The 27,106-nt window shown below is 53.4% G+C and overlaps 2 protein-coding genes across 4 annotated transcripts in view; one reads left to right on the top strand and one right to left on the bottom strand.

Annotated features, from left to right (window-relative positions):
* ADARB2 (adenosine deaminase RNA specific B2 (inactive)) overlaps positions 1–27,106 on the top strand; it is a 372,444-nt gene that overhangs the window by 333,247 nt on the left and 12,091 nt on the right. Inside the window, exons 4-7 of the mRNA XM_082386052.1 lie at positions 4,773–4,887; positions 14,994–15,162; positions 16,914–17,065; positions 24,706–24,874. Of these exons, the coding sequence (XP_082242178.1) occupies positions 4,773–4,887; positions 14,994–15,162; positions 16,914–17,065; positions 24,706–24,874 (605 nt within the window). The remainder of the gene's footprint in view (positions 1–4,772; positions 4,888–14,993; positions 15,163–16,913; positions 17,066–24,705; positions 24,875–27,106) is intronic.
* Positions 21,544–27,106, bottom strand: part of WDR37 (WD repeat domain 37) — a 90,589-nt gene continuing 85,026 nt past the window's right edge. The window contains exons 12-13 of one of the 3 annotated variants that reach the window (XM_082386081.1): positions 25,979–26,107; positions 21,544–21,863 (exon numbers count right to left, since the gene is read on the bottom strand). In XM_082386081.1, coding sequence (XP_082242207.1) covers positions 21,570–21,863; positions 25,979–26,107 — 423 coding nt within the window. In that variant the 3' untranslated portion in view covers positions 21,544–21,569. Of the gene's footprint in view, positions 21,864–25,807; positions 26,108–27,106 lie in introns of those variants that run through there. The other 2 variants (XM_082386079.1, XM_082386080.1) reach the window with 2 other exon arrangements.

The raw sequence follows: 27,106 nt of genomic DNA, 5'->3' as shown, positions 1-27,106 counted from the left end.
TCATAATCTATCGATTTTAATATCCTCACCACTTTGGCTGAATGTCAATTTTACCCTGAGGACTGCTACTGCAAATCTGAACACATTTTATTTACTTAAGCCTTTCAAAATATTAGTGTTGGAAATGAGTAGAGTTTGAGTCTTTTGGTGTTCCTATTTAAAGTTTGTTTTCCTATTTAAATAATGCTGTTAATTTGCCGTGGTAATTGGGCCGACAGGCAGCGTGCAGACCACAACACGCAGAAGCCTAGGTAGCCTTGCGTTCCTGTTTTTGTTAAGTACAGTAACACGCAGCTCATTAAACGCGGAGCCAACTTCCCCACTTAACCTTTGGAAGCAGAAGCACCTGATTATCACCGTGATTTAACCAGAAGCCAGATTCGGTCTCCTCTGATCATTTCTGGTCCAAATGTCCAGCCTGTGCCAATTTCTGCATGAACAGCATTGACCGATTTCAGACCAAGTCTCATAGGGCCCCTGCAGGGACTTGGGGCAGCACTGCAGATTCTACGGCCCCCAGTCCCATCCACCCCATCTGTTCCTGCCCTGAGAAAAGCTGGGGTGGGGTCCTGAGGCCTCCAGAGGGAGGGGCCTTCAGGGGATCACACTTCCCCGCCACTTAAGTGCTCGGGGAGGCCATGACCAACTTGTGGAAGACACAATAATGCTCTCCTGCTACCAGGGGACCTTCAGAGGCATTTTCTAAATCGCTAAATCACCAGCAGTAATGAGTACAACTGGATGTCTCTCTTTTTCATATTTAACAAAGAATTTATGTTGCAAATGACACTTCAGCTCATTATTCGGGACTTTTGGAGTGCATCTTTAGAGACTCTCTGCATAGGGCTTTCGATATAACAAAGCTGGCTTCTCAACTGTCCCCAGGTCCAGCCTCTCCTGCCCCACCCAGGCCCCACCCGGACCCTCCCCTGTTCACTGTCCTGATGGGCGGACCACCCACCCTGAGGTTTCCAGTGGGGGGCTTCACCACCACGACTCTCACTGTGCTTGTGCCCAAGGGCGAACCTAAGCCAGACGTGGGATCTCTGTAGGATCCCTCCTCTCCCACCCAGGACAGACTAGACCAGAAAGCAGTGATGCAGGACCGCTCGGCCCGGGGCTCAAAAAATATGCTTTAAGTAGTTTGCTGGTAGTTGGGACGCACGTCTCCACCCTAGGAGACTGAAGGAACTCCACACAGCCCACAGACCTGTCCTGGAATTTGAATTTATAAAAATAATTCTCGATGCAAGCTTGCTTTTGAGCATTTAGCTGCTTCTATCATAAACCAAGTGCCAGGTGGGGAAAAATCAAATTATCTCAGGGTTTGATTAGTTGGGTTCGCAGTAACCAGAGTTGACTGTATATATTAAATCCCAAGTGATTAAAACATAAAAAATTCCTACTGTTAAATTAGACGGTAAGTTTGCGTCTCCCTACGTGAATTCCAAGTTTCTACCTGGCTTCTAACACCCCACGTAATCAATGACAACGTCACTTACATACACAAATCCAACTATGAAGAACTACATACAGCTGTAATCATGTATGTGATTTAATTAAAGCCAATCACTGAAAATAGCTGTGGTGCAGCAGATGGGGTGCCGGGGAGAGGCAGGGGAGGGGCGGGCTTTGTGGGGGGAAAGGGAGCCTCAGAGCAGAAAAGCTCGCAGACTGCGTTTCTCCAGCCTTTTCCAAAACCAAAAACCGTTCATTTCCCAAAGACTCCAGAAGGTCTGTAAAGAGACAACTCGGGTCCCTGTAATAGAAGAGATGCTCTTTTTCCAATGGAGATGGTTATTCGTGATTCTCTTCCTTTGACTTTTAAACCCAGAAAAGCTAAGGGTCATAGTTCAATATATAAACATTCCGTAAAATTCCCCCTGACAAAACTGTAATCAAAACTTTTCAAAGCAGTCCTAGGAAGTAATACTGGTTAAATACCAGAGATAAATTTTAACCAGCTAAATACCTCTCTACATCTTAATGATTGTCCTTCACCCAAAGTAAGAAAAGTTAAAGAAATCTTTGCTTTTTTCTTTTTCAATTCACCTTTATAAAATATTAACTGAGAAACATGCTTAACATAAATGTCAAGACCCCTAAAAGAAAGGATAAAGAAAAAAGGATTAAAGGGGAGGAGATGTTTAAAAAAAAAGGTCTTGATGGAGCATGGGTGGTTCAGAGGTGGAGGTGGGCAGCTCTGGCACCCAGCCATGGTCCCCTTAACCTGGGCCTGGGTGGGGCACCAGGGAAGCCCTCGAGGGCGCGGGGCCAGTGGCGCTGGTGGTGGCAGCTCAGCCGACTGAGACAGCATGTTAGAGTCAGAAAATACCAGAATGACGGGTGAAGAAACATCACTAATTTTTTCCTGAAATGTCTACCCTCCCACCAGCCAGTGTGTGTGTTCTGCCATCCCTGAAAAGGTCGTGGGTGCAGACAGTCATCCATCCGAGATGTGCGTCATCACTGACACACGCGGGACCACACATCCACGGCAGGACGAAGAAAGTGTGAGATGCGTACAAGCCACACCCCTACCTCGAATGTGCGTGGAGTTGGGGCTCCGTCGTTAAAAACATGGAGCTGCTGGGGAAGCACAAGATACAGACAAAGCCCCAAACAGACGCTGCTCGGGGTTCTAGGACCAGCTCCGCGCCGAGGGCTGTGGTGATGGAAAGCAGTGTCCTCAGCCGAGGACGGTTTTAAGAGACGGGGCACAATGGACTAGATGCAGGCCAGGAGCCCAACCCTAGGGTCAGGCCTGCTGGGACAGGCCAGGGGCCTGACCGGCCTGTGGGGCAGCCCCCCAACCCCGGGCACCCCTTGGGGGTGCAGCCCTTTCACGGGAGGTTTGCTAGGTCCGAGGTCATGTCCACTAGCAGAGGTCCTCATCACCCCTGGAGAGACTGGACAACCCAACCCACCTCCGTCCGCTGCCCCACCCGCCTCGCCAGGCGGAGGGAGGGGAGGGACCCTTCATCCATGTAACCGCGAGAGTCAGGAACAAGCTCTGATTTGTTCTGCTTCAACTTTTCCTGGAATGGCTCCACCAGGGCGCCAGGCACCCAGGATGAAGCCGCCTGGTAACACGTCTCCTCACTACCAGTGCTCAGCCCCGACCCCCTGTAGACGGGCTGGTCCCGCTGAACCTCCGCAGGAGAGAGAGCCACTTCCCCAGAAGCAGGGAGTGGGGCTTCGAGAGGCAGGTCTGAGTCAAGGCTGCTGGGTTGACACCCACCCCTGCCATCCCCGCCACATCCTGGCAGAGACGTGGCTTCAGTGGTGAGAAGGGTGAGCCTGCACCCCCCTGCAGGCTGAAGCGGGGACAGCGAGAAGGTGGTGCCAGCACCGGGTCTGCTCTGCGTCCCTGAGTGAAGCACACTGGCCTCTGGGTTTCCGCATGAAACCGGTTTTTGTGTAGTTTATGTCATTGTTCAGTGATTTGGGGCGTCCTGTTCTGAGGCCCCACAGGGCCCCGTGCAATGGACGCAGAGGGATGAGATGTCTCCTCTGTCATGTTGGTCTCATCACCTCCTGCACATCCAGAAAGTTCATTTTAAAAAGAAGGGAAAGGACCATTGAAGGTGCGGGGGAAGCGCCTGGAAAGTTACTGGAGGAGGAAAGGGCATCAGCTCCGCCCTCGACTCCTGGAGACGGGAGGTGACACGAAGGTGCCAGAACCTGATTCCAGAGCGAAAGATGGAGGCGCCCCGCGGCGTGGCCCGTGGATGCTGGACCACCCTGCCAGGGGGAACAGCGGGTGGGGGGGATGGGTCCCATGCTCACACCGGCAGAAGCGGCCCGATCCTCCACCTGGATGGGGCCCCTGCCCCCCGCCCCCCCAACCCCCGTGTGAGGTCAGAGGATGTGAAACCGGGCCCACGTGGATGCACACCGGGGTCTCTGACTCCAAGCCTGTGAAAGTCGACTGAAAAGCGGTGATGAGGCCACTGCAGGTGCTTCAGCCGTGGGACCAGGAGGAAGGCGGGAGTCGACAGCCTCGCTCTCTGGGGAACACGGGCCTGCAAGTCTCACATGTGCTGCTGTTGTAGAAACACGGGTCATTTCAGAAAACTCAACAACCGGGATTACATCACCTTGGTGTTTGTGTGCGTGCACACATCCCATGTATCTTTGTGTGTGTGTGTGTGTGTGTGTGTGTGTGGCATGTGTGTGCCCATGTGTGGCTGCGATGTCTGTATGTGTGCATATTTGTATGCATGTACACACAGGTGTGCATGGGTATGTGTGCCATGCGCATGGGTCTCTCTGTGTGTATGTGTATGTGCACGTGTGTATCATGTGCATGCACGTGTGTGTATGTGTGTGTGTGTTTGTACACATGCACGTGTGCAGAAACTTGAGAGGAGCAGGTTGTGGAGGAGCTGTGGGGAGCGGTCCCTGGACACAGGGGGAGTTTAGAATTGGTTCTGTGACACGGAGAAGAAAGTGGGAACCGATTGCTCGATGTGTGTGTGCAAACCCCCTGCAGGAAGCCTCTGCAAGGCGGGGAGGGATGTAGGGGACGGTCCCCCCACCTGAAGGTTCTGCATAGGCTCAGGCGCTTGTGCCCAGGGGCCACGCCGGGGGCTGAGTCTCAGAATCGAGGCCGCAGATTTGATGTCCCGAGGCCTGGGGGGTCACGGTGCCTGGGTGGCAGGGCGCCGCAGGGCAGGGGAACCTCAGACGCCCATGGGGTCTCAGCTTGGAGGAGGGAGGACATGGCAGCGGCGCAGCCGTCACAGAGGCCTGCTGCTTGTGTCTTGCAGGAATTCGCTGACACGGTGTCCCAGCTGGTCACGCAGAAGTTCCACGAGCTGGCCATGGGCCTGGCATCAGCGCACGCCCGCCACAAGGCGCTGGCCGGGATCGTCATGACCCAAGGTAATGCCTCTTGCTTTCCCCTCGGGCACCTCACCCACCAGGAAGGAGTGTAGCCTAGCGTGGGCTTGAGCTTGGGAACCAGGACTCTCTTCCCCACGAAGACACGGAAAGAAAAGCAGAGATAGGACCGAGACTCAGTGACAAAGTAGATGACCAGCCGCCCCAAAGCCACCTCCACACACATAGAGGACTGAACGCACTCCTTCCTGCCCCCACCCCTAACTGCTCACTGATGGAGTCCCCTTCTCAGGATGACAGAACGGGCAGGAAACAGTCCATCCAACCATCAAGGTCGTGGCCGCTCTTACAAGCCAGGTTGGGAGAAAGTGATGCTTAATTTTAAGCTGTCACTTTTGGTGAAAACACCTCACTACTAACCTACTAATAATAACTAGCTAGCTGGTTATTTGAATTCAACTGTAACTAGTTCCAAAGTTTGGGGCGAACTGGTAATGACCTACCAGGGAATGATTATTGAAAAAAAATAATTGACTTTTGGGCTAGTTAGGTTTCAAAGACACACACTTTCTCTGCCAGTGTAGACCAAGTCTAAGACTTGAAAAAGACCATCTACCTGATGTCCAAAACTATGGATGTTAGAAGTCGACTAACAGCCAGATGACTGGCCCGTTTTTCCCCTCATTCTGGACACCCGGGGGCTCCTGCAGTGTCAAGTGCAAGGCCACTGGGGTCAGGACATATGACTTAACCTTTCCACTTTGGGCATCTTAGTAAAATGGAAACAAAAATGCCTCCTCACAGTGTAACTTGGTGCCTAGGATAAAGTACATGAAAAACTTTGAAATGTAAAAATTACTCTATAATGTTCTAAGTCAAAGGCAATTCTGTTCCATCAATGATACTGTTGAATTTGGTGGCAGGCATCCCGCCCAATCCACTCGCGTTCGGTAACACCTGCCCCTTTGTAGAATAAGAAATGTCCCAAATTGAGGGCTAAGAGCCCCCTCAGTCCAGACCACGGCTGCTGGAGGCGGCGCTCCATCCACACAGCCACGGTAGCCACTAACCGGATGCGGGCTCCACTCTGCATGCGTAATGGGTGCAGAGGACAGACACGGCCCCCTCTGGGGACATGGTATCCAGGACGCAGTGGGGTGGCACCCAGGGTTGAACCCAGCAACTCCTGTGACTAGCGCTGTGAGCGGGCCAGCCGGCCTCTTTGGGACTCAGTTCCTCACCTTTAAAAGGGGGTGATGGTCAAACCTACCTGGGAGTCGTTGGAAGGTTAAGTGTGCTCGTGTACATACAGCACTTAGAGAGACGTGCCAGGTCCGTGTCCTCCGTAGATTATGACTGGGCATCTGCCGCGGCCGCAGGCCCTCCTGGCTTCTGGGCAAACAGCAGAGAACAAAACAGATCCAGCGCTGCCTTCCTGACTCTTAGAGTTTAGATCCGATGTGAAAAGAAGTTACGTGCAGGGCTGGAGGATCACAGCCACAAACTTAGGCAAATTTTAAGATTTGGAGTGTCACATGCATTTCTCTGCAAGGATTCCAGGATAACGTAGTTTAAATTAGCTTGGGCTGAGTGATGAATGGGAAGGAGAGAAGGAAGGATGGTGGGAGGGAGGGGGCAAAGGCACCAACCAACATTTCTTCTTTGTTGTGCAATGTACTCCAACCCCAAACGCATACGTCAGTAGGATTAGTGAGTAGTTTTTCAATATTTCCCAGCTCTATAGCTGTGATTGTCCAACATCTTTCCATTTTTCTGGGAAATTCAATTCCAGAAAATCTGGAAAGCTACTCTCAGACTTCCCTTGGAAAGCAGTGATGTTTTACAAAGACTGGTGGGGAAACAATACTTAAAAGTGGCCAGTAATACACTGTTTTACGTGCAGGCAATTTATCTAAAGGAACTAAATGTATTACGTGAAAGTGAGACTTTAAAAGGTAAACTTATTGTAATTAGTAATTTATGAACATGGAAGGATAAATTGCTGAAATTTACTTTCCTGTTATAAAGAGAAGATTTAATAAACATGTTGATTAAAAAGAGATTAGGGAGGATTGTGCAAAATTACTAATAGAAATATTTTCAAATATTCACTTACTTAAAATTGATGGGCAATTTAATCTTAATTCTTGTTCAGTTAGTCAAGCAAATGCCTAAGAAACTCTAAGAGGGGGTGATGTGTCTTATTCTACTTTTTATAATATATATCACAATGTTATAAAATTAAACCTATCTTGAAGTAAAACATGATTCGTTGCCCCCTTCATTTTTAGGTGGGAAGCCAATTCATCCACATCAAGTAGCTCATGTAAGGTCCTTCTCATGAATGAGGCTAAGACCATTTTGTAGCTGTTCTGAGAAATATGATAGCAAAAATACATACTTATGAACAGAACAGTTTTTACGTTATGAAAATACTGCAGCCATTGGTAAAAACTCAAACAGAAGAGAACTTACGAATAAAAAGCCGTATCTCCACCCTACCCTTGGCCCCAAGCAAAGTCAGGAGCAGACATTTTAATCATTTTTAATTTTTGTTCTTGTGACTCTGAATACTATACTGGTTCTATTTCTAGATTTTCTATTCTAAATATCGATTCGCACTATTAAAATTAGATACTTTTTTATTTTTCGTTATTGTATCTATAGTATACACTTAAACCTTTGTTTTGAGTGTATACTCACCCTGCCGAGTTTGGATGGTGCATCTTCACTTCCTGTTCTGTAAGTTAGGGATGGCGGCCGTCAGTCACCCTCATCTTTCCTAGCCGAATTCTCTGCACGATGAACGTATTTCTATACTGTCATCACCAATGACATTTATACCCTGTTCTGTACCATAACTGTCTTCTCTGTTTCCCCTGTGCCGTGAGTCCAAGAGGTGAAACCACTGAGCAGCGTCCACCGCTCAGGACACTGTAAATCGCACAGCAGAGCCAGGTGGTTTCCTGGAAGCACGCAGTTCTCAGTGGCGGGAACGTCTCTGCAGAAAGAGCACGTCCTCCCATGGGGTCACATCTGTCCTCCCTGCCCCCACCACCAGCTCAAACCACGTCACACTGAAGGCGGGTTCAGCAGCTGGACTTTCTTAAACGGCTTTGGGAGGTCACGTGACCTCCAAGCCTTCTCACCCGCGGCGCAGACCAGCTTCCCCCACTGCTGGAGCCTCTGCCCAGCCGGCCAAGGGGACCCCGCACCTCCCGCCTGGACCACCATCCCCAGCATCCACGCCGTCCTCTTTCTGTCTCTAGAAACACCTTTAAAATGCGCAGGAGAGAAACTGAATGTCCACGTCTCCCTAAGTGTCTTGACTTGGTTCTCTTGCTCCTGGAAGTGTTTGCTGGGAGATGCTGAGCTCAAGCTGACTTGCCCTCAGTATTTTCAAGGGTTCTTTCTATGATCTCTTATCTAGTATCTCTGACTAGAAACATCCTGTCTGACACATTTAGTTGCAGTGGTCGCCCCACCGCTGCCCACGGAAGGGAAGGGTCTTTTTTACTTGAATGCTACATAATTTTATAAGACTGTGTGGATGTCAGCCAGTCACCTTCCCTGACATTTTTTCCTTTTTGGTTGCGCCGGGCCTGAGTTGTGGCAGGTCTGCTCCTTAGTTGTGGCTCGCCGGCTCCCTAGTTGTGGCATGCGAACTCTTAGTTGTGTCATGTGGGTTCTAGTTCCCTGACCAGAGATTGAACCCGGGCCCCCTGCATTGGGAGCACAGAGTCTTAACCACTGTGCCACCAGGGAAGTCCTTCCGTGACATATTTAAGCTGTTTATTTGTGCAGTTTTTCCTTATATCATTTATTTGTTAAATTCCTTCCTTCTTTCACATTTTTGTCAGATTTTTAATATTCTGAGTTAATCCCCAGGCTTTTACCTTCCTTCCTTGTTGTTAATCTACCTTTTACTCTGTGTTCTTGGGAGGTTGGCCCAGTGGGGCAGCCACTTAATTAAAATGTAACTTGATGAGTCCTGTCTGGGATGCAGGCTCTCGCCTGCCCTTGGCCCTGACTTGGAGCATCACGATTTCTCTGGGACACGAGTAGCCCCTGCGGCAGCTGGTCTGTGCTGGAACTCAGGGCCCCTTTCCACCCTCTGCATTTCACTCTTCTGCACCCCCAGGGCTTCTTCTACAGCAGACTGTGGAAGTCAAACCACACTCCTCCATCGCGCCAGAGTCACAGATCTGCTCCCTCTGGAACCCTTTCCTTCCCATGGGGGCTGGAAAGGGAGGAGAAGCAAATGACCCTCTCGAACCCAAACCTGGACCACATTATTGAGCCCGTTGTCAAGCAATGGCTCTGACTGCTCCCGGCATTTCCACGAGGAAGCGATTCTTGAGGGGCTGTTAATAATGATTCTTATTTGATATGAAATTTATAATTTTGATAACATTTTCACATACACTAATCAGTTGATTGCTCCGACCCCGAGAAGTGGGAAAGGTGGGAATCTTTATTGTCGATTCTAAGACGTACAGCCACCAAGACCAAGAGGCCGGTGACCCTCACATGTTGAGGGGGTGGCGCTAAAATGTGGCTGCAGATTCCCGTCCTTCCTGCCCAGGTTGCCTCTGGACGCTGCTCCAGGCATGATACTGACGATCTGTCCATGTAATTGTTTATTTCTAAGGTTATTAAACAGCCAGAAGAAAAGAGTTTCCTAGTGTATATTTTTAGAAGTTTACATTTAAACCTGTCTTTTGCTAGCCTGGCCTGCAAAACATATGCAGAAGCTATGGTTTGTACACTCTTTCCCATTTAAGTTAATGTGCAGCTTTAAACATACACGAACATCTGAGATTTATAAGTGCCCTGAAGAAGACAACCTTCCTTGAAGTCGGGCGGGAGAGAACACAGCCCAGAACAACCCCATCCAGAACGCCAGATGCTCTGGGCAGAGTGGTCAGGCCTGTCTTATGGGGGAAAATCGTAAAGTTAATCGTAAAGATTAACTCAGCAGTGGAACATTAGCAAACTTTTCTGAGTCGTGAGTTGTAGGTGTTTGCTGCGTGCGTTTTGCTCAGGTGAGCACGGGAGGTGGAGAATCTCATTTGCAGGGTCCATGCCGGGCTCTGGCTTGAGAAGAACTGGCACTTAAACACTGTTTTCCCACTTGCACTCGATAAATCCTGACAGTTTAAATACAGGTGAAACTTCTTTCAGTTCACCAGGAGCACTCGGGAAAGCCCATCTTCACAGAGCCCTCGCAGAAACAAGATTCAGGGACTTTATTCCCCATATTCCAAAACTCTTTCTTTCCATCTTCTCCCTGAGTGACTGGCAATTACTTTCATCATAAAATTAAAAGCGGGCTCTTTTATTTATGCCCGGTAGGGCACAGGGAGATAAGCAGCAGCAAATGAACTGGACAGAAATCCTAAATAGAAGCCCTGGCTCTGACGAAAGATGGTAAATTATCATCTGGATTCCAAGGAATTAATCATAATGATTGCTAAGTGGATGCCGAGAAACGTGAAGTTGACGCAGCATCTCCGTGAAGTCACAGGACACAGGCTCAGAAGCATTAAGATCCATGGGGGCTGACGTCCCCCACAATAAGGAGTGTGATGGACAATTGATTTTAAATCTGGGGTTTAAACTGTTAGGTTTAAACCACAAAATGCAGGATAGATTTACCACTGACCCCGCGTAGCACGCATGCTGACTTGTTTATGGTAAATGTCCCTCCTTAAAATAGTGGGGAAAAGAACAATAGGCCCAGCCAGCCCACTCCCGACTCGTGTAGAGATGAACGGTAGTCTAGTCTGGAAGAAATCACCAGGTGCCGATGGATCAGAGCCCTGACCCTGGGCCACTCCCCCATGGAATGCCTTAGTTCCTCCTTCTCGGGAAGGAGGTGCGTGTGAGGAAATACATAAAGAAAGGAGGAAGACAGAGTTTGCCCTGCATTCTTTTGAGATCAGATCCCCCCCATCAAAGCTGCTCAAATGCTCTGCATTTGTATGATCATCAAGACATAACCCAGCATTTAATTGCCCAAAAGATTTCACGGGGGAAAAAAACCCAACACTACTTTATCTCGAGGCCATAAAACTAACCCCATTTTTTTCCCAAACTCTTAAACTACAATCTTTTTTTTTCCCAGTGGAAACATAACACTAAGTTTGTTAGTGAAAGAATAAAAAGAAGACACTAATATGTACTGTTTGTCTTTGTGCCAGGGATTGTTTTGGGGTGTTTAAACCATGTCATCTTATTCAACAAAATAGTCCACATTCTCCCTAATCATGAGCGTCAGGGTGTACATGCTGGTCACGCCTGCCTGTGACAGAGGAGAGAGGGAGGGAGGAAAGAAGGAAGGAAGGAAGGGAAGGAGGGAGGGAGGGAGGGAGGGAGGAAGGACAGGAGGAAGGAAGAAGCATGAGCAAAGTTGCTGGCCACAGTCCTGTCCGTTAGCCGAGAATTTAATCAGCTCGGATCGCCCCCCACCCCACATGGCTGCAGGTACGGCAATATTCTGAAGGGTCGGAACTAATTAATGAGCAAATGTGAAGCTGGGTAAAGCTGTACCTTTGACGTGCTTTTGATTTTCAGATACGTGCACTTAGGGTCCTGGCTTATACTCCTTTCTCCCCCAGTTACCCTGTATTTACATTTTCAAGACTCATCCACCTGCTCAGGTGGCCTTGCTGGGACGTAAATCCCGGAGGAGCACTTGGTGTCCTCCCAAGTGGGGGGCTGTCACCGTAAGGAAACCCAGGCCTCGTGGTTTAACGGGGGAAAGCGGGGTCCTGGCTTCTTGCCGATGGCTTGGCTGCCAGCACCACGGCCCCTCCCTGCGGGTCCGCTCAGGGCACCTCTCAACAGTCCTGTGTCCTGCTCTGCTGGGCTTGGCGATCCCCAGGGTTTAGGGCTCTGGACACCCCGCCAGCAGGAGCCTGGGAAAGAGGACGGTCCCCGGAGCTGAGGCAGGTGGAGCTGGGTCAGTCCCAGGTCAGGGACCTCGGGGAGGAAGTTGAGCAGGAAGGTGGCTCCCGCGGATGAAAGGGTTGGGAGAGGGGAGGCGAGGGGGTGCCCATCTCACAGGGGCTCATACCTGCGTCGTCGCCATGAGCGAAAGAGTTTTCACTGACCAACCAGATGGTCAGCAGCCATTGGAGCCAGAAGTAGCTCACGTCCCTCAGTCCAGAAAAGACCAGACCGCATCAGGAGGTTGGCAGCAGGGCACGTGGGGAGAGCCGACTCCCTAGGGCCTGCATGGGGTTCCCTCTGAGCTCCTCATCCACAGGGCAATGCACAAATCCCTACGCATAACTAACTGTCCTCCTAAAATTGGTGCATTTGCAATGGTTAGAGACTGAAAGCCCTGGGACACTGTTGCCTTCCGATTTGTGGAGACGCCATAAATCAAGATCCCAGGGGGAGAAAGTCCCCCACCCCCCATCAAAAGTGAAAATTTTTCCTATCAGTCTCAGTCCTAGCACATCCGTCACAGACCAGACACGTCTGAGCCGGCATTTTTAAATCCTCTTGCTTTCAAACTGACTCGAGGAAATTTGGAGAATAGAAATCTGAGAAGAGTAGAATATTGAATCTCAGGAAAAGATTGAGAATTAAACACAGACTTGGACCAAATAATGACTAGATGTGAAACTGCAGGAAATTCTCTGCAAATACTCAGGGTGCAAACCACAGTGGGGCTGGGAGCCTGGGTGAGAAGGAAACGGTGCAGGAGCATCGAGTGGACCGTGGAGGAGGGTCTCCTGACGCCGACCCCACACCGTGGAAGAGCCTGGCTTCCCCCAGTGGGTGGTGGAAATGCTAATGCTTGAGTCATTACACTCACTAGACACGGCCCAGAAAACAGAACGTCAGGACCAATCACACAGCACAACGTCGGGCGGTCTGCATGCAGGGTGAATGCCGTTCCTTTCTGTCTCTAGTTTCTATAGTTTGGGTATTTGTTTCTTTGATACTGGTTGGTATATTTTACCTTCAGTTTTATTCTTAGAAATTTGGTTATCATTTCCTCCATAGTCAGATGTAGTATTGTGAAAATCTATTCAGAGTTGGAAGAGGCTAAGAATTGCTTAGTCCCGGCTAAACAAATAAGAGTGCATTCCCAGAGTTGGAGCTGAGGGTGCATGCATGGCGTGGGAGTTCCATGCATCAGGTGTGGGCCCTCTGGAGAGCAAGCCAGCCCAGTCACCTTCGCACGTCCTGGGAGGCAGTTTCCCTGGTGGGGGAGAGAGAGTGGGGTGAGTCCTTTGGGGCATGAGCACACCAGTCCTCGGGCTGAGGAGGGCAATGCAGGAGGCCAGCCAGAGAGGGGCGGTCACTCTCCCTGGAACGTTTCTTCGGCTGTGTTTGCAGGGAGCAGTCTCAAGGGGTGACGTGCAGTTTTCCTTTGGGACTTGCTAACCACTGATGACGGAGAGGTGCTGTCCCCAAGTTCAGGGACCCCCGAGCATGGGCAGCACCCGCAAGCCCCCTGCACACACCGCCTGAGATGGGCAAGGGCACCTAAACTGGCGCGAGGCTCTTGCTGCTGGCGGTGCTGCAAGTCACAATGCCCTTTGTCTCCGGTCTGGGGATCGCGTGTCTTCCGTGTCCTCGAGACAGTAAGCGGCTGACTTAGCAGCAGCTGGTGGCAGCGGGTGGATCCCAGCCCTGACCCACAGCCCTGCCCTTCACATCACAACGTGGGGTGTACACGCGCTGCTCCACGCCTTGCTATTTTCACATAACGATACCCCTTAGAAATCTTTCTATTCCTCCAGAGAACTTCTCTACAGGGGCCCAGTATACAGATGAACGTACTCCACTATAAGCAGTCCCCTACTGGTGGGTCAGTATTGGGTCACTCATGTTATTTCACTTGCAAACATTGTGGTAGTGAATCACTTTTACATACATCACTTTCACACACGTGCAGAGATACGACAGCCACACCGAACAGAAGGCCAGTTGCTTCGTTCTCACCACGAACCTGTGAGCTTTGCTAGGAAGCAGCTGTGCACGGCCCTCGAAGGGACCAGAGGGGGACGCGGGGGCATGGCCCCTCCTATGCCCCCCATGGGGTCATAAGGATCTCAGGACGGAAATTGCTGGATGGAAGGGAGGCTGTATTGCCGCTACCTACCTCCCATCTGCCCTGCTGCTCTTTAGGGAAAACAGAGAGCCTGGGCCATCAAATCAGAAAGCTCGGCATGCTCTCCCCGCTGCTGCCGCTGTTCTCAGGTGTCAGACTGTTTCAGGAGCTCCTGAAATGCGGCCCCAGAAGCAAGGCCGGGGTCCCAGGCGGCTCCTGCTCTGCGCTGGGCCCAGGGAGGGGCCGCCCCACCAGGACCCCCGCACCTCCTGTGAGAGGCGGTTCCAGAGAGGGAGGCGCTGGCCCGGGCGTCCTGCTGTCCCTGCTGGCCTCTTGGGGGCGTCGAGAGTGGCCCTCGGCCCAGGCTGCACTTTCACAGGAGCCTCAGGGCCCAGCCTGCCTGGTACCCAGACCCCCTGCTGCTCCACGGCTGGGCCTTGAGTCCAGACGCAGAGACATGCCCCAGCTTCAGGGCAAAGCCGCCGAGGTGAGCGGAGCAGAGAAGCAAGTGTCCCTTCGTGCAGGAATCCGGGGCCTGGTCCGGTGGCTCTGAGGGGCGCTGGCTCCACGCAGGGAAGGTGGCCGACGGTCCTGAGTTTGCCTCAGAGGCATAGGCGGGCGGGCGGGGACTGGCCTGCCGTCTGTCCTCACAGATGTCCTCCCGTCCTGAGCACAAGGCCCTCCCGTCAGAGAATCTTCCAATTAAGGGGCGAATCTTCCTCAACCACAGGCCCGTGTCCCGCCCCGTCTGGGTCACACACACGTGGGGAGACACGGCCCTCAGGTCCATGAGGCCAGGAATCGGGGTTCACACACTCGGGGCCCCACTGGGCTGGGATTGGGGAGTGAACGGAGTTCTGGGCATGACTCCAGCCTCACAACTGAGCCAGGTGTGCACACGCCACACACACACCCCCCCAGTACCTTTTGCCCCACTGGCTGGCTATTTACAGGTGAACTTGAGGCTTGGATGCAGGGTGGCGGGGGGGCGGTGCCGGGTGAGGTGGAGAGCAGACCCACTGCCCCACGGGGAGGGCAGCGGCCGCAGGGCTCTGACGCCTCCTCTGTCCACCAGGCCTGGACATCAGGCAAGCCCAGGTCGTCGTCCTGTCCTCGGGGACCAAGTGCATCAGCGGCGAGTACATCAATGACCAGGGGCTGGTGGTCAACGACTGCCACGCGGAGATCGTGGCCAGGAGGGCGCTGGTCCACTTCCTGTATGCACAGCTGGAGCTGCACCTGAGGTGAGCAGGGATCCCGGGGGGCCATGCAACCCCCAAGCCTGGTGTCCCTCTATCCCGGCCGACCCTGGACGTGCCAACGGCCACGCCCCGAAAGCACACCAGCCCCTCCCAGACTCCAGGCTGAGTCTGTTTCCCTCCACAGGCCTCGTCCTGGGGCCCCCAGGCTCAACTGCCCGGACAAGCCCAGCCAGCAGCTCTGAGCCCTGTCCTCCTGTGTGGGGCGGGCTCTCCCTGCACCCCGCCCCACAGCCAGAACCCTTCCTGCACCTGGTCCCCAGGCACCACGACGGAGACGGCCAGTGATGGGCTCTCTCTACCCGTTTCTGGCCTCCTCCTCCTCCCTGCATGTTTGCATCTTAAAGGGGGGGGTCTGTAATGAAGACCCTGAGCAACGTGCCCAGATGTGGGATGCCTAGTGCCGTTGGGCAGCCATCAGGAAGCAGCAGGCTGTCCTCTGGGGGGCGTCTCCCTCTACGACCCCCTGAGCAGTAGCAGAATCACGGGTGGCTGTAGGCACAGCGTGTGTCTCTGCCAGAACCGCTGTCCTTCCACAGCCTCCGGGGCAGCGTTCCTCAAACCCACTAGCAACAGGGGCCTGGGGGCTTCAGGCGGCGACTCCCACCTGCCCTTGGCGTGTGCAGGGGCCACACAAAGGGAAGGCAGGTCCAGAGGTGCTGAGTAGACTCAGGAAAGCGATGCCTTCATACACTCAGTTAATTTCTGTCCGAGCCCCTGATTGCAGTTTCTCCTTGGTTCCAGGCTGACGGATGGTGCGGCCAGGGTGGAATGTGGGGAAGGGAGTTGGAAATCTCTCCAAATGTGGGAAGGGTTTCTCTCCTGAATATCCAACTGCCAGGTCAAAAATGTTTCCAAACACCCCTAACTCTGGATGTGTCACCGTGGCCCCAGGCTGACGTTTAGGGCTGGCTGTGTGCTGGCAACAAGCTGCAGGCCGGGGGCACCCGGGCCCCTGCCCTCAGTGGGTCGGGGTTAGGGGACGGAGACCAGCAATGGCTGCAGAAAACCAGGGCCAGGCATTTGCTCCGAGGTTTTGGGGAGGGGCTGGGGGGCCGGGCAGCAGAAGGAGCAGAGTCAGGGAGGCAGGAAGACTGGTGGGACGCCTCAAGGGTTCCCGGGGAGAAAATGTCTGTTCTGCTGCCTGCGTGCTCTCAGAATCCATCACCCGGGGGGCAGAACGTGTAAAAACAGCAAGACTGGCAGGAAGGAGCCGCCCGTGACTGGTGAGAACGGGTCCGGGAGGGGCCCCAGCTAGGCCCGCTCTGTGCAGGGGGTGCCCCTCACCGCCACTGAGAAGGGGGGCACGGGGGTGTCGTGTGGGGAGGACAGCCCCGGGGCACGGCCAAGGCGGAAGAAGAGGGGGTCTCTGCGCCGGATTCCTCACTGGGCTGCAGCCGAGCCCTGCCCCTCTATCCCTGTTCTCCGTCTAACAGAGAACCACCTGCCCAGGGCGGCCGTGTAGAGCGCAGCGTCCTGCGGGCACACAGGGAGCATCGTGACCCACAGACGGCCGTGTTACAGACGCTCACATTTGGGGTCATGTGTACCGAGGACGCTGGGCTTGTGAAGGATGGGCTTGACCGCGGGCGGCGGGGAGGGCGAGGATGCAGCCTCTGCGGGCCGGTTGCTCTCACCCAGCTGCTCCGCGGCTGCTCCAGAAGGTTTCATGCAGGAAATGGATCGGGCGCCCCAGCCGGCCTCCCGTGGCTGACGGGGCCCCTCTCTGTCCCCAGCAAGCGGCGCGAGGACAGCGAGCGCTCCATCTTCGTGCGGCTGCAGGAGGGCGGCTACCGGCTGAGGGAGGGTGTCCTGTTCCACCTCTATGTGAGCACATCCCCCTGCGGAGACGCGCGGCTCCACTCGCCCTACGAGCTCACCACGGACCGTAAGCGCCCAGCTTTCTGCCTTTGTGTTCGAACAGCCCGAGACTCTCCTCCCTGGTTGGCGGGTCCCGCGCCCAGCTTTCTGCCTTTGTGTTCGAACAGCCCGAGACTCTCCTCCCTGGTTGGCGGGTCCCGCTGTCCGCTCAGACACCGCCTGCCTGCCTGGGTGGCGCGGCCCTGAGAGGCAGGCGAGCGCATCTGCAGCATCAGAATGGCATCCTCTAAAACCTCGGTCCCAGGGCCCACATCTCTGGGGACAGCGTAGCTGGAGACGTGACAGAGGCTCTCTAATTGCTGGGGCCCCTTCGCTGCAGCAGGTCAGGCAGCCTGTGGCCAGGACACAGAACAGGCTGAAGCAGCGCAGAGGCGGGCCACGTGGAGGTGGAGCTGACCCCAGGGCTGCGTCTGCCTCCGTCTGCACATGGGGGAGGATAAAGACGTCTCCCCGGGCACCTGGCCTCTCCCACAAAGGGTGTGAAAGCCCTGGGCGGGACCTGCCCTCTCGGGTATTTTAGGAGAGCAGGTGACCACAGACGCAGTCGCGTCCACCCAAGAGGTGACACCATGGTCCTGGGGGGAGGATACCGCAGCCTCTTCTGTGCAGGTCTCAGGGGGTCAGTGTCTCCCCAGGTGCCATTAGGAAAGTCTGTTACTGACGCTACGTGTGTGCGTTACACATGCTCGTATACACACCACACACACACCCACGCAGACACACGTGAACCCCTCCAGAAGCAGCATGAGGCAAATCTGACGGGAGCGGGGAAATGGAGTATCTGTGTGTGATGAGGGGTCAGCCCCTGCTTAAGATGCTGAGGCACCCACGGCTCGTTGTGCTCGGAGGGAACCTACAGCAGAAACAGACAACACAGTTACTGAAGGCGTGTTTGGGCCCTGACCCCCCCACACGGAAGGTCCACTTGCGTTCTAATTACCAAGGGCAGGAGCGATGAGCACTTTCTGAATGCCGGCTGCATCCCGGCTTGCGGTGAGTGCCTCCGCCTAAGATAAGGACGTGCAGGGAAATCGCTCTCCTTAAAACCCTGCATGAATTTAACCTATTTCTCTAATACTCAGATTGTATGCGGGTCCAAAAAAATGCCTTCTGCTTTTACCAATGTTCCTCCAAGCCCATCGCTTTCCCCTTTGGGGAACGGTTGGACAGAGTCCCTGTAATAGGGGAGTCCACGATCAAGGTGCTGGTAGATTCGGTGTCTGGTGAGAACCCGTTTCCTGGTTCACAGACGGCGTCTTCTCGCTGTGTCCTCACCTGGAGGGAGGGGCAGGGAGCTGTGTGGGGTCTCTTTATAAGGACACTGATCCCATCATGGGGGATCCACCCTCACAACCCCATCACCTCCTAGAGGACCCACCTCCTGACACCATCACCTTGGGGGTTAGGTGTCAACATACAGAATCTGGGGACCCACACATTCAGACCATAACACCCACCTCTGGAAAGTCAGTGGGAGAATCAAGTCAAACAGAGAGTCACGAAAGGAAACCTATTCAATGTCAGGGAACTTCCAAGGAGCTGCCCCAGGAGGAGAGCAGGCTGGGGGACCGGCAATGCGAGCAGTGGGCTTTTGGCCCCTCCAAAGGCCCCTGGGGTTATGCAGTGTTCCTTCTGACCGCGCAGCCTCAGAGAGAGAGAGAGAGAGAGGAGAAAACGTGAGAATTCATTTTCTTGGAGGCGCTCGTCAGGCTGGATCTACATGGTACCAACTCCCCACATGAAATTTGTGAAATATGGTCCATTAGCTACTTGGAATTATCCTTCCATTTTCTCTCAGAAGACCTGGCATCATGGAGACCCAGCCAGGAGCCCTCCGGTTCCAGGAGGAAAAGTCCCGCAGAACACTGGGGAGGCCCTGACTCACCAGCTTCCTGCTGGCCGGAGTCGGGGTGGCTGAGTGAGGACGGGGAGCCTGTCCCGCCCCGCCCCCCCGAGACTGCGCTCTCTGCCAGGGACGGTTCCAGCTCATCAGCCTCCCCGGCCTTAATTCCAACTTGCAAAGCCGGTGGTTTAGAAAAACAAGCAGATACGTTCTCAGTGCACCCTGGGGTTCTCCTCCAGGCACAGATGTCTTTTACTTTGTGGTGTCTTAAGAAGTGGCAGGTGCAGGTAGAAGGGACAAAACAAAGCGTTTTCCTCACATTTTTGCTGCAGATGTGCCTGCAGAAATGAGAAGCTGCTCCTAGGTTATTTCAGCTGGTGTTTCTCCCCAGGGTTCCCACAGGGGCCCCAAGCGGGCACCTGGCGGGTCTGTCCCTCAGACAGCCAGCCAAGTGTCCTGCATCACCTTCCTTACTCGTTGGCCAGGGCAAGAAACCCCGAATGCCTGCCATCCCTCAGGTGGAGGACCTTTACAGGTGGCTCAGCCTTCTCCATTTCCCAAGGCACAAACACCCCGGAATTGTTTAGTTTTAGAGAGAATTGGCTAATGTGGGGACGGGGTGACGCTGCTGGTGGCTCACTCTCAGGGTGCCTCCTTCGCTGGACCTCGGAGGAGGGGTTGCGGGTGATGGGGATCCTTAGGGGTCCCCTCCGGGGCAGAGGTGACAGTGACAGGCCCCCTGGAGGCAGGGCCTGCCCGAGAGGCGTTTAGCAGGGATGGGCGCTCCCGCCTCCTGCAAGTCACCCCTGCAGAAGCCCAGCCTCACTGCCCCACGGCCTCAGGGTCCACGCTCCTGAACAGGCCCAGGGCACCCGACCCTGAAGGTCACGGCAATGTCCTCGTGTCCACAGATGCAGAGCATGACATTCTCAATCCTCTCCCCGGAGGGGTCACACCCGGGAGAAGCTCTGGCCCTGGACACAGAGGCCTCCAGCTTCTCACCCGCAGCTGCTCCGGGAGCCACCCCTCCACCGGCCAGCATGTCCCCTGCCGGTCCTGGTCACTTTGGCTGGTTTGATTGTCACCCCTTGCTTGGTCTGCAGGAGCCGTTGTACATCTTTCTGCACAACCCACAGCCATGGTGCCGGGAGTCACCCCTCCCTCTCTCACACACAAGTACACACATGAACACAGCACATGGCACACACGCACAACAGGTGCCTGACGTACGGGACCGCAGATATACCTGTTCAGTGATTAGGTCTAAGGGAAGTTCTCAACAGACCTGCCCAGATGGCCCCCTGTCCTTTAAGAGGGAAGGAAGGCAGAGTGAACCCCAGCAGAGAACCAAGTCTGACCCGCCTGAGGCAGAGCCCCCCGCTGTCCACCAGGGACTCTGGCCTCAGCTGTCGCCACAGCCCTAAAGGTTCCATGAGTTGCAGGAGCCCCAGATCCTTGAGGCCCAGTTCAGGGGCTCTGCAGCTAAGGGACAACACACAGCCCCACCCCCGGGGACGCCTGTGGCTCCAGAAATTCTAAAGTCCCTGGGGTTTTTTTCCCTCAAAAACATTCACCTGGACAGATCGTAGATTCTCCCTTCCTAGAGCCCTTAGAAATGGACTCAGTGTCCATTGGCCGAGATGTCTGGGGAGGCGTGCTGCCTGTGAGCAGGTGTGCACAGATTTGGTTGTTTCCAAACACGACTTACCTACAGCACTGCCAGGAAGTTTCTACAAATGCAGGTTCCTGCGCCCACTCTCCCAAGATTCTGGTGCCTCGGGATGGAGTGGGTCTGAGGGGCCGTACTTTTAAAACTTCCCCAGTGATTCTGAGGATCAGCCATGTTCTGAGCCCCCGGGTTCAAAACCCCCTAACCTGTCTCCTGCCCCACTGGTTTCCTATCCTCTCCCACCGGAGGGCGGGCCTGCGTGCAGACGGGGGACTGGAGGAGCGTCTGCAAGGCCCGCAGACACGGGGGCGGGGGGGCAGACGCGGAAGGGGTTGCTGGCGGGGCCGGGGCAGATGCGGCTTCCCCGGTGGGGACAGAAGGAGACCACACATGGGAGAAAGTCCTCTGGCCACAGGCTCTGAGACGGAGGTCGTATCCAACTCAGAGATGCTCCGTCCCAGGGGGTCAGACCCACGGGGATGAGTCCACTTCCAGAGTGGCTCTGGGAGGCCCGAGATAGACCAACGGCAGTTCTGATCAGAACCTAAATGAAGAGATTAATGAAAAGACCCGGGCTGGTCACGGTGGCTGGGTGACCGTTCTCCTTCCAACTCACCAACACTCTAATGCAAATTCCTCTTGCTTGGCAGGTTCTTTAAATAACCTAGAAAATTCAGTCCTTACTGCCATTTTACAAGAGTTTAACAACTTAGTTCAAATCTCCGATCTATCTCCCACAAGAAGCCATGAGAAATAGCATGATTACATCACACAGCTATCTTACAATTGTGAACTGAATGCCTGTACATCTGAGCCAGTTCTATTCTTTGTACATGACGGCAGCTCAAGAGATTGCCCCAAAATCCCATAGGAAGTCAGGGAATCTAAAATACACTTCCTGACGCCCCGTCTTCTGATGTGACTACTGAGCTACAGAGCATGCAACACATGATAATATCCGTGCATTGTAGGGTCGATGGATTTAAATGGCTTCCTAACTCACATCATCACTGTCACCATCCTCACCAGGTAGGACAAGAACACCCACGTGACCACATGACAAATATTGTAGATGTCATTATTACAATAAATGGTAGGCCACATCATGGGTATACCTTCTGGGATATACCTTTTGAAGCTTATTTGGGGTTTAAAAATATTGTCTTCTTTCCTATACTTTTTTCCCATTTCTGCTTCTTTCTCTCCCCTGTACCACGGCAGCAAACATGCATCACATTTTAGATAGACCTTTGCTCCCTCAGTGGACTTCCTCAGTCGCCATCTGATTCTCTCCTGAAAATAGAATATTCACTTGAACAATTTTCTTAAGCATATTACCAGCCGCACTTTATCTTGACATCAGGGTCTGAAAGTAAGGGTTTTAGATGAACAAACACTTCACTGAAGAGTCTGATGAGATGAAGTATCGGAATTAGCGGAGAACATTCTTATGGGTTTGGGAGCATTTATGTATCCACGCAGGCAGGGTCTTAATGCTCCACACTTCCGCTGTCTAGGGCACATGACAAATCCACTGCAGATGATTTAAGGTCAGTTCCCCGCAGTTTCTGGTTGGATTGGCATTTCGTTCTGCTTGAAGCAGCATCTTCAACTCCCTCCTGCCTCTCGCAATTAGGCAAGAAAGAGCCAGGGTAAACGAGCTCTGCAAGATCGTGACGCTCAGAGCCACTGGGACTGATCACACTGGTGGGGGAGCCGGAGGAGGCAGCCGAGACTCAACACCTCTGAAAATAAACACTCGTCTGGAGCATCTCATGCATCTGGCTCTTCAGGAAAAATTCAGCTACCTGAAAACTTTAGGTTAACTCCTAGAAACCAGTTGTTACTCAAGCCAGGCCTCCGGGTTGTCATGGCCTTAACAGGCTACAAAGTCTGCTTCAGGGAAAGTTAGTTGCACAGAAGCACTGGGTAAGAATTCAGAAGAGCCTTACAATGTAATAGGTGACTTTCCAGGTCTGGCAAATGACACAATAGTTGAAGCATTGGGAGAATGGTGAGGATACTATTGAATATAATTACCAGAAAGAGAGGGACAGCAAGTACCGTATTTCCTAAGAAAGTATTCCCACACAGAAGACTTTAGTTCCTAACATTGTGGTAAATTGTGGAAACTGTTAGCTACGCCGGCCCTCCTTTCCCTCAGTGCCACCTGCCACAGGAAGTTGATGTGATAAAGACCTCACCTGGACAGTGTAAAAAGTCAGGTCAAACCAAAGTTTTGCTCAAGTATTTTTGAGTCAGGTAAAACATTTTATGTTCAATTTATTATCATCACTATCATCATCATTGTCTCATTGTCATCATCACCATCATGATTGTCTCACCATCATCACCATCATCATCACATTATCATCACCATCACCATCATCATCACCATCACCAGAATCATCACCATCATCATCACCATTATTATCATCACCATCACCATCACCATCATCATCACCATCACCAGAATCATCACCATCATCACCATCACCGTCATAACCATCATTATCATCATCACCATCAGCATCATCAGCATCATCAACACCATCAGCATCACCACCATCACCATCCCTGTCACCATCACCATCATCACCAGCAGCAGCAGCAGCATCATTGTCATCGATTCCTAGTGCCATTTAAATCTGCAAAGAAGAGATTCAGGCTCTACCTAGGGGGAGGGCTGGGCATCCCTTGGCTGTGCCCCTCCCTCCGCCAGGCTCAGTCTCTCAGCTTGGTTCTTCCTTCCATAGATGACTCATAGGCCAGTCCAAATTGGATCTCATCAAGGACCTGGTTAGTAGTACGGTCAATAAGCAATCTAAAACCTCTCAAAAGTTTACTTTCTCCACGGAGTACAGCAATTTTCTTCCCAAGAGATGGCCTGTAGGTAGTATGAATACATAGTAAAGGAACTTCAGTTCTTAGAAATCATGAGAAAATATACTGGAAATTACTTCGAGATCTGTAAGAGAACATGCCCATATAAACCCAAATGTTATTAATTATTTGGTAATAATTTATATTAATAATTTACCCTCACTCCAGTGCAGATAAATGAAGGAGAAACACATTTTCACAAATTCTAAAACTTACATAGAAACCTTGTAAAGAAGGCATTTAGTGTTCATCCCACCATCGTGTGTGTCAATGTTGGTATCACTATGGTAGTTCATATATAATTTGTACGCAAAGCAGTTAAGCATTTCTATAACACATTATAATCCTGACTAAATGTACAGAACTTTTTTTAAAAAAAGAAAAAAATAATAAATTTAATCTTCCTCTCATTCAAGCTAGCTCTTCAAATAACTGGTGTGTATGGGTGTGGAGGGGGCTCCGGAAAGGAAAGGCAGGAGAGCGGTAACAGGGCATCAAGGCGCCCCTACCGTGGGCCGGTCTTTGGGCGCAGCAGACGCCCCCTCACCGGGACTCTCGGGAGCAGCTCTGGGGTCCCAGGTCCTGTCTCATTTAGTCCCTAAGCCTAGGAGGGAGGCACCACCACTACCCCATTTTCAGACGAGCTAACTGTATCACAGTAGTTTTAAGTAGCTTTTCCAAGGCTACGCAGCTAGGAAACCATAGAGCCAGGACTAAAATCTAGACAAGGTTTGCAGCCCAGCAATTGGGCAGGATCCCACCAGCCGCCTGAGAACTAAGCATGGTTTTTACATTTTTTAATGCCTGGAAAGGGTGAGAAGAACGTCTCCTGACACATGAAGGTGACGTGGAACCCAAAAGTCGGTGTCTGTAAATGCAGCTCCTTCCCTGGCCCGTCTGTGCTGAGAGCTGGGCCGCAGGTCCAGGGGTCGGACCGAGACCAAACGGCTGCAGAGCCTCCGATGGTCACTCTCCAGCCCTTTGCTGTGACGCTGGCTGAGCCTGGACCAGAGGGGTTGCTGTGTCCCAGCTCCTCCTGTGTCTGTACAAGCCCGTCTCGCCCAGCACTTACCTCCAAAGCTGCTTCCTCATCCTGAACGCGGGTGGTGGCACCGGGGTCACTGGAGTTGCTTCCCAAAGAGCTCCCCTCTTCTTCCCCTCCCCTCGGAGCCCCCCCGTGTCCCCCCGCCCCTCATGTGTTCCCCCCACCGTGTCCCCAGCCCCCGTGTCTCACGCAGCTCTTGTCCCCTAGTGAGCAGCAGCAAGCACCTGGCCAGGAAGTTCCGGGGGCACCTGCGCACGAAGATCGAGTCCGGGGAGGGAACAGTGCCCGTGCGTGGCCCAGGCACAGTGCAGACGTGGGACGGCGTCCTGCTGGGCGAGCAGCTGGTCACCATGTCCTGCACAGACAAGATCGCCAGGTAACAGCCCCTCTGTCCTCTGCACGAGTGCCGCCCGGGGGTGTGTTTGGCGGGGGGAGGTATAGGGACTGTGGTCCCAGAGGGGGGCCTGGCCAGGTGCTGAGGTGCACTCCGAGGTCCCGGACTCCGCCCTGTCGCCCCCGAACTCCACACCTGCCACGGGACGTGGCCGCCCGCTGCCCCACACACAGTTGTGTACCGGCCAGGCGCCTTCTGTACCATCACGGCCTCCCTGGGAAGCCGGACAGAGCCGTCAGAGAGGCAGGCGGGGCCGAGGAGAGGCAGACACCCAGGGACTCGGGAGCCAGGGCAGCGGGGACCCCAGCCCCGACCCCAACCCTGACCCGAGCCTGCATGCGGACGGGCCGTGGCCCAGGTGCACTCGGTGCCTCTGTGAGGCTCCCTAGACTACAGGGCAGGTAAAACCTCAGCCCTGGCGAACAGGGATCCGAAATCTCGAGGGAAATTACCAAACAGCTGCAGGAGAAATACGGCCTTTTACTCCCCTGGAGTGACTGCCCCCGGCCTGACTGCAATACAGCAAAGCACTGATTTCTGCATCAAAGGGAACTGCCCGTAGTCGTCAACTAGCTCATCTTTCAGAAGGAAACGTATCCTCCTTTGTAATGTTTTCATCTATTCATGAAGTGGGGAGAAGCAGCAGTTTCCACCTTAACGGAAATTCTCTTGCTCTCCCAGGATCGCGTTGGGTCTCTAAATTAATTCTGACTCCCTAGAAAATGAAGTGAATGAATGATATAGAAGTTAAGTTTCACTGTCTCTAGGATCTTAAATGTCAATTGACAGAGAATTAAACTTGCTACAAAGCCCAGGTGATGTGGGGCGTCAACAGTTCTGATGCTGAAAGCTCGGCATCTCTGCACCAGTGATGAATCGAATCTCGGAGACAAGAGTTTTAGGTGAAGTAGGAAAGGATAGCTTTATTGCTTTGCCAGGCAAAGAGGGACACAGCAGGCTCCTACCTCGAAAAACTATGTGTCCCCACCCGTGAGGATCTGATGAGGGGTTTATAACAATCCTTCAAGGGGGGTTGCTGACGAGATTAGGCCATGTGCAGGGTCTTAGGTGGTCAGGTTTCCTAACCTTGATGGGCTTCTCTGGTCCCTTTAATCTCGCCTCGGGTGGTTTCCTGGCTGCTCCTCTCTTGATTAGCAACTGTTCGAATCTGCCCTTTGGCACCCAGGGAAGGTCATGGAGGCTGCAGTCTGTTCCCTAGAGACAAGAAATGGGGGACAGAAAGGCTTTCGTGCCCAGGAGCCCACAGGCCCCCTGGTTTCCTTCCCACCAGTGATGCTCTGTTTAACAAAGTCTACTTAGAAAGCACAGTCCACGTCACGTCCCTGGGCTGAGGAGGATTCTAACTGCTTTTGAGGGGGGACATGCTGGGGACATTGGGATGCCCGTGGCTCTGGGCAGGCGGGGGGCCGCCCCAAATTCATCCAGGAGTTGATGCAGCTCACGGGTAGCCCTGCCAGTCACCTGTCTAGTCCCCAAATCTGGTGGCCCAGATGGTGGGGGACACAATGGGGCAGGAGGGGCCTGGGGGGCATGGCACCAGGTCCCCTCCCCCCACTCAGTCCCCTGGGAGCCCAGCCCACCTTCCCAGGACTTTCCTCAGGTGTTCCCTGAGCATTCTCCTTACTCTCCTCTGTCTCTGTCTCTCTCTCTGTCTGTCTCCCCTGTCCCGCCTTCCTCCCTGGACAAGCCCACCATCTCTACCTCTCTCCCTGCAACCCCCGTGAGGCCCTCCCCCTCCTCGGCCTCCCCTCCCCCTGCACCCCGTGTCCGGCACTGGAATCCTATTCACCCCCACCATCTGCTTCTGCGTCTAAGGTCTGACCCTCAGGGGATCGCTGGTGCCACTGTGAGGGCTGCATGTGCAGGTTAGGGTCCCGTCTCTGCAGGTGGGCACCCATCTATCGCCCAACGGGAGGTGGGAGCAGAGACGTCCAGCTCTGCAGGGTGCCGAGCGAGGCTGGACTGGAGCAGAGATGGGGCAGGCGTGGGGTTTCCTTCGTGATGACGGCCATGCTCAGAAACGCGGAGTCGGGGCGAGGCTTTCATGGACGGGGCAGTGGAGGGGTGGCCCCCGACCATGCTGGACAGTGGGCGGGACTCACACAGGCTGAGCGGCTGGGTCAGACCTGGCCCAGGACCCAAGCACGTGGAAGGGGTCGACCCTATGGACGGAAGCTCTGTGCAACGTTCCCA

Source organism: Balaenoptera borealis (genome assembly GCF_965194805.1).
Source record: "Balaenoptera borealis genome assembly, chromosome: 3".
In the NCBI taxonomy this organism is placed as follows: Eukaryota; Metazoa; Chordata; class Mammalia; order Artiodactyla; family Balaenopteridae; genus Balaenoptera; species Balaenoptera borealis.
This window is presented reverse-complemented; position numbering and strand designations above follow the sequence as displayed.